At 40.9% G+C, this 7106-nt stretch overlaps 1 protein-coding gene across 1 annotated transcript; it reads left to right on the forward strand.

Annotated features, from left to right (window-relative positions):
* Positions 1–1420: 1420 nt before the first annotated feature.
* On the forward strand, positions 1421–3389 carry TMEM215 (transmembrane protein 215). Its single transcript, XM_063920694.1, has one exon. It carries the CDS (start codon positions 1759–1761, stop codon positions 2431–2433), a length of 675 nt encoding a protein of 224 aa, XP_063776764.1. The 5' UTR covers positions 1421–1758; the 3' UTR covers positions 2434–3389.
* The last annotated feature ends 3717 nt before the right edge of the window (positions 3390–7106 follow it).

Raw genomic sequence — 7106 nt, forward strand, 5'->3', positions numbered from 1 at the left:
GTTTCCGATCCGTTGCGCATTCCCGTGAGGGTCGGATTGGCTCCCCTAGATCGTTAGTGCTGCACTCGTGATATGTTGGTTCCTGCAGGCATGGCTGGTATCGCCCAGGATCGCCCAATATATGTATCTTGGGCGATCCTGCCCCCCGGGAGGCTGCCGGGGTGATCGCCTGCGACATGTCAGACGGACATGTCGCGTAAGTGTTTGGGTCCTTAACTCTACCTGCCTTGCTCCAATATGTAACGCAGGTACTGCTTATAAATGCAAGATATAAGACATTCAATTTCATGTATTTGTGAATGGGTATGTACTGCTGATTGCGGCATGCAGTAACTATGTACTTGTGCTATGAACAAAGTACTGAAAACTCCAAGGCGCAAAAGGGCGACTATCACATTGATGCCTTCCAAACAGGTAAGCCTGTAATATTTCTGTATCTTAATTGCTCATTCAAACTTCACACGCACAAAAAACTTGTTTAACGGTTAAGGTGTCCAGATGGTCACATAACTGCATCATAAACCATAGGAATGCCTTTATCCACCGTATCTATTCATCATCTAGAAGACAAAAATTCCACTCTGCTAAATATGCCATCTTGCCACGCGGATCACTGCACAGCATAGTATATACAGTGAGCATGCAAACCACTTATGTGATGTTAATAACAGCTTTTGTACAGCGCCAATCTTAATTTTTGGTTCTTCAAGAAGTTTTAGAATGTATTATATCATTGGAATATTTTAGAGGACAGGACATCATTTTTCAACATGTATAGCATTCAGTGCAGAGTCTTTATAATAGCATATAGTTGGAAGGCTTGGAAATTCTTTTCTTAGATAGGGGTCCATCTTTCAGGAAATCCCTTTGAGAAGGAGGAGAGACACATACACCTGGACAAGGATCATCTTTTAGGCTGAAGCCCACAGAGGTGATAGGCTATCAATGATATGCAAGTTCATCCAGGGTCTCTCACGTTCCAACCAGTTACATTCACGCTTTATACTGTACGTCTTTAGAGCAGTCGGACAATGAATTCATACACTTGTGACTGAAACCCTGCAGCTGCACACTTAACAGATAAGGACTGAAGCGTATACTGTTTGTAGTGTCATTTTTCTATTATTTAAATGAATCTTGTTATGGATGCATTGTATTTCAAGTATTGTGGTGAGTTCAAATATTTTTGGTTCATTTAAAGGACAGTTATTGTACTGGGGACCTTACAGAGATGAAATTGCTGATCTGTTATTTAAAATAATAAAACAGGAGGTTCCTAAGTGCTTTATCTTTCTAGTATTTAAAGTCCACTCCTCTGCCATTCCTCCACTCCCCTCCCTCTTTTCACATAGTCTTGCATTAAGAGATGAGTGTCTCAGTTTCCATTCAGGCACTTTGAGCACATGCAGGATCTCACTGTTCTGGCATCTGAAACACAAGCATCAGACTCCCAGTGGACTCTTCTGTAAGGATTGTGTCAGCTCCGGGAGCAATGTCTTCACATGTGAATAATCCATCTCATTCAGGAGTTTCTGCAATCATTTTAGGATTGTTTTAACAGAGAATGCAAGAGTGATAAGGGACTACAGTCTGGAGTTATCTGTGGAGGGTTTAAGGAAGCAGTTTGACTTTGTGATACAGAAGGTGTTTTGTTTTTGTTACTTGAATGGTTTGTTGGTTTGGTGCTATCTAACCCAGAGGAGCTCGGAGCTGCTGGTGCCCTGATGTTCAGAAAGTACAGTCTAATGGTGTAGAGAGATGAGACCAGATGATATCAACCCACGTACTGGACTGGTGGTAGCTCTAATGAGTATATTCCTTGTTTTTGGCTTCATGTTTACAGTTTCTGGTTTCAAAGGGGAAACTTTGGGATCTATTCCACTTCTTGCCATAGGTCCAGCTATTTTCCTGCCTGGAGTGGCAGCTATTACCTTGACCAGGAGGACAGATGGCTGTACTAAGTGGCCTTACAAATATTGCACCTGCTGCTGTAAAAAGGGCAGAGATAAAGAAAATGTGGAGCTTCTGAAAACCCCATCGGACATGGAGTCTGGGAAGGGAAGTTCTAATGAGCTGGACAAAAAGGCAGAACCAGAAGAAAAGGGTGAGGGCTGTGAGCCCAACAAAATCATCACCATAGGGGATTCCAGGACACTCACTGTGAAAGTGGATGGTGATGAGATGGTGAGGTACATGGACAAATGCTATTCCCAAAAAACATTACCTGGAGGGGTAGAAAACATTTGTTCTGTTTTTGATAAAAAGTATACCCCAGAAAGAATAATCTACACTGCCACAGAGGAGAGAGTTACCCTTGATCCTAGAGATAGTGGTGCAGCAGCCAGCTGTCAAGGGGGGGAGAGTCCTTATAACAGGTATTGCTGTTACATAAAACCAACGGAAGTGAACTGGGACCAAGAGACAGTTGTGTAAAACTACGCGTACACCTATACACTGAACAAGAATGTTTTTGCACTGCATGACAGATTCAGGTTCTGTTTAAAAAAAAAAAAAAGTCCAGGTACTTCTACCTGGCAGCCTTCTGCTACGGGGTTGTTGTTGCAGACCAGCATGTCTAGGATTATAGGTCACCTGTTTCCTTAGTGATTATTCTGGCCAATTGGTTCATCTGTGAACACAGTGCCTTGATATGTATGCAGTGGACGTTGTCGATCAACTAGAAGACAATGAGCAGGGCTAACAGCGCAGGCAAGCTGAGGTGTACACAGTTATTCCTCTCGTACACTGTAAGCTAATTGTCTGTGGCTCCAATAAGTTGCTGCGACAACAGTATCTTTTTATATGTCATATAGGATGCAAAATATTATGTTACATGTGGTGAAACAGGTACCCATATACTTTTCTGGCAAATCAATATATTTCAGCTTAGCACTGCAAATATGTGCTGCTATTTGTATGCTCAGAAATAGCATAACCCTCACTAACATAACTGAATGGAATGCTGCTGTTAACATCTGGCTAGGGTTCTTATTCTAGGGGAACTATCATTAAGAAGATACCATTTTTCATATATAAACAAAATGCAATTTTTTTCTTCAAGAAAGCACTTCTTTTGTTATATTTGTTGTTATATATTGATGCTCCAAATCTTATTTTGCTATGAGTGGAGAGATGTTAGTGATTGACTAAACCTCTTCATAGACTGCAATGGCAAGAGTAAATTTCTATGCTATTAAGTACTCTATAGCAAGTACTGAGAACTGTAACAATGCATACAAGAAAATATGTCATGTTTCACTGATGAAAGATATTGAAATGTTCAGTTATATTTCAATTATGCAATATATTAATACTGTTTCTGGTAGTATGCCCCATTAATGTGCTAATGCAAGACAGTATTAGAAGCTGCCATACATTTTATTTTTATTTTTTTCTCTTTCCTTCCTAAGAATAAAATATGCACTCGCTATAATTATGGACTATGTACTTTAAACTAATAATTGTTTGTAAAATGTAGGTTTCTTAATGAACAGTAAACTATATTGCTTGCATATAATTTAAGGTAGTGTGTGCATTGGTTATTTCAGGTTCTGATGATCGGGCATATTTCTAAATCCAATCTCTGAACTGTTGTTCCTTGGTGTACATAGGTGCTTGGGTGTGTGAGTGAGACTTAATATAGAACATTGGGGTAATCATATGCATTTAGCTTTTGTATGTGGTTTCAATATGCTGGCTTCACCACATTGTTCCTTAAAGGTCTTGTAAAATAAATTGTTTCTCAGTCCTCTGGCTATGAAAATGTTCAAGTAAAAAAGTCGACTAAGCTTTAAAACGTTAGGAGGGGAAAGTTCAGCTTCGGCATTTCATTTGGTAGAAGAGAGAGAGAACAGAAGTTATTACCCATGACCTTCAAGATTGAAGTGTTTAAATGAGAAATAAATAGGGGTCTGTGCTTTAATTAATGATTTACATGATTGATTACAATGTGGTATGGGTACTATCAGAATTTGTACAGATAATATTAATATTCTAAAAATACCCTTAAATTATGTTAAAAATTAACATAATTTCATGTAAATGATTATTACCACAATAGATAAGCAGATGGTATAAATGTGAGGCCTTAAGTTGGCGACACATTATCATATATATCGTACAAGATATTGTTTTTATGCGGATCGGCGCGATATACAATATCGTACAAGTAATTTAGTCTGCATCCCCGTTCCGTTGTTAATGTCCGTCGTTCACTGAATCTTCTCATTGCATATGCTGCACATCCAATGGGATGATTCCACAACCAACTTGGTGTTGTTGCATGCAGCATGTCACTATACATTGCACTGCCATACAGCGGATCGCTTAGTGTGTATAGCAGATGTGATGTACCGTTACCTTGCACTAACGCGTCGCTGGGTCGTACTGTCGCATTGTGTTTGCCAAGCTTTAGTGCTGGGCTATAATATTTAAGTCAGATTTATCAAGCCTTGGAGAGTGATAAATTGCATGGTGATAAAGTACCAGCCAATCAGCTCCTAACTGCCATGTTACTGGCTGTGTTTGAAACATGACAGCTAGGAGCTGATTGGTTGGTACTTTATCACCGTGCAGATTATCACTCTCCAATACTTGATAAATCTGGGCCTTGGTGCTTACAGACTGGGTTTCTGTCCAATCATAAAAATATAACACTAAAAATTCTAAGAAATAAATAAAATAGCTAATGTGAAAAAGTACTGTCCCTAAAAAGTATAAAAGTGAAATGATCAATTAACTGGGGAAACTTTACATTTTGTAATATCTTATTTGCAGTTGACACCTAATCTTCTTTTAAACACTTGGTACATTGGGATGCAGTCAATTTACCTCCAATCAAAATCCCGACGGTCGAAATCCCGACAGCAATTGACCGACGGTCAAAATCCCGACATGGACAAAATACTGACAAAATACCGACAAGGTCAAAATACCGACATGTAAAATGCCGACAGGTCAAAATGCCGACATGAGTTTTTCATGAGTTTTTAATTGAAACTGACTTGTTCATACTTTACCATCCCAGTGGACCTGGAGGGGGAATATAATAGTGTGCCAAGCGTAGCGAGGCACTGTGCCCGAAGCATGGTGAGCGCAACGAGCCATGCGAGGGGAAGCGGTACACTTATATGGTGTCCATGTCAACCTATGTCGACATACACACAAAAAACAATGAAAAATGCATGTCGGTATTTTGACCTGTCAGCATTTTACATGTCGTTATTTTGACCTTGTTGGTATTTTAAATGTCGGTATTTTGTCCATGTCGGGATTTTGACCTTGTCGGGATTTTGACCGTCGGTCAATTGCTGTCGGGATTTCGAATGTCGGGATTTTGATTGGAGGTATTTCATACCGATCCCGGTACAATCCAGCACTAATGGACACAGTAATAAAAAATTTCAAACAAATATACAGTATGGGTGGTCTTCAGTATGCCGACTGCCGGGATACCGGCGCACAGTATACCGGCGCCGGAATACCGACAGCTGGCATACCGACACTTTTTCTCCATCGTGGGGGTCCACGACCCCCCTGGAGGGAGAATAAAATAGCGCGGCGCGCGCGAGCGCAGCAAGCCCGCAAGGGGTTCATTTGCGCTCACCACGCTGTCGGTATGCCGGCGGTCGGGCTCCCCGCGCCGGTATGCTGGTCGCCGGGAGCCCGACCGCCGGCATACCATACTACACCCATACAGTATATGTTGGTGAAATGTTAGATTAAGCAATTATAAGTGAAAAAGTATAGTAGCAACCATGCATAGATAACATCGCAGGGGCTGAGTCACAGGAAGATACCACAGTTGTTCTGGACCAGGTATCTGCACACAGATGGAGATCACTAGTGTGTATGGATTGATGCAACCACACTATCTGTGAAATGGCCATTTTTGGCGTGCGGACTGGGATGTGACGTCTGTTTCAGATGGGTATTTTGCATCTAAGGTGGGGCTGGTCCCTATATTAATGGCGATGGCTGTGAACAGTGGGCGGATAGGCTTCCACAAGCAGTGGCATGGAGTTATAGTATACATAGGCGGATTATTGCATTAGCATAATGTAGTAAGCAGACATCTGTGGCCAGATGGGAAAGTGGCTGCGGATGTGTATGACTCTGAATCAGACCCTTAATGTAAATATATTGGTGAAAACTTCAGTGTTCCAATTCTTGAAAGATGTGCAGAATTCATAAGTGACTAAGAAAAAAAAATAGAAGCAGTGAAAGAGTGGAGAAGTGAGCCAGTGTAGAACTTGCCCATGGCAACCAATCAGCTTTGAGGTAACATTTATCAACTGCATCTATAAAACTATAGGTAACAGCTGATTGGTTGCCATGGGCAACGTCTACACTGGCTCACTTCTCCACTGTTTTCACTACTTCATACATCTTCTCCAATGTTCTCTGCTTACATATTCATTTTTATATCAAATTTAGGTGAAACTGATCACCTATTCAAGGTGAGTAAGCATGTGTGTCCTAATAAATATTCAACATATTTTCCTCCTCCCCTTAAAAGACATGTAAAAAAAATGAGAAAAGAAAAAACAGGCTTAAGAATTGGGAGCAATTTCCGTTTACAATTGCCTTAATCAAACAATATACAGCATTTTTTTCTGATAGTTATACCTGGGTCCATCTATTTCCAAACTGTCAGAATATATTCAGTGGGAAACTGGAAACTACTTTCAATGAAATACATTTTTATCATTTAGCACTAGTAACTGTTGTTACTTCTATTTCTATGTTTTCTTTCTATATAATATGACTACATCCAGGGGGTATGAGTCGTTGGGTCGACACAACTTAGGTCGACTCGACAATCATTAGGTCGACAACTGAAGGTCGACATGGGCATTGGGTCGACATGCACTAGGTCGACATGGGCATTATGTCGACATGTACTAGGTCGACATGTGAAAAGGTCGACATGAGTTTTTTTTACTTTTTTGGTGTCGTTTTCTTCGTAAAGTGACGGGGAACCTCAATTAGTGCACCATGTCCCCTCGCATGGCTCGCTTCGCTCGCCATGCTTCGGGCAAGGTGCCTCGCTCAGTTACCGCTTTGCTAGGCACAGGTTACCGTTCCAATCGTAGTCCACGTGGTCC

Source organism: Pseudophryne corroboree, chromosome 1 (assembly GCF_028390025.1).
Source record: "Pseudophryne corroboree isolate aPseCor3 chromosome 1, aPseCor3.hap2, whole genome shotgun sequence".
NCBI lineage: Eukaryota > Metazoa > Chordata > Amphibia > Anura > Myobatrachidae > Pseudophryne > Pseudophryne corroboree.

Coding starts and splice junctions, on each gene's coding strand:
- TMEM215 (XM_063920694.1), top strand. CDS start 1,759: ATGAGACCAGATGATATCAACCCACGTACTGGACTGGTGGTAGCTCTA.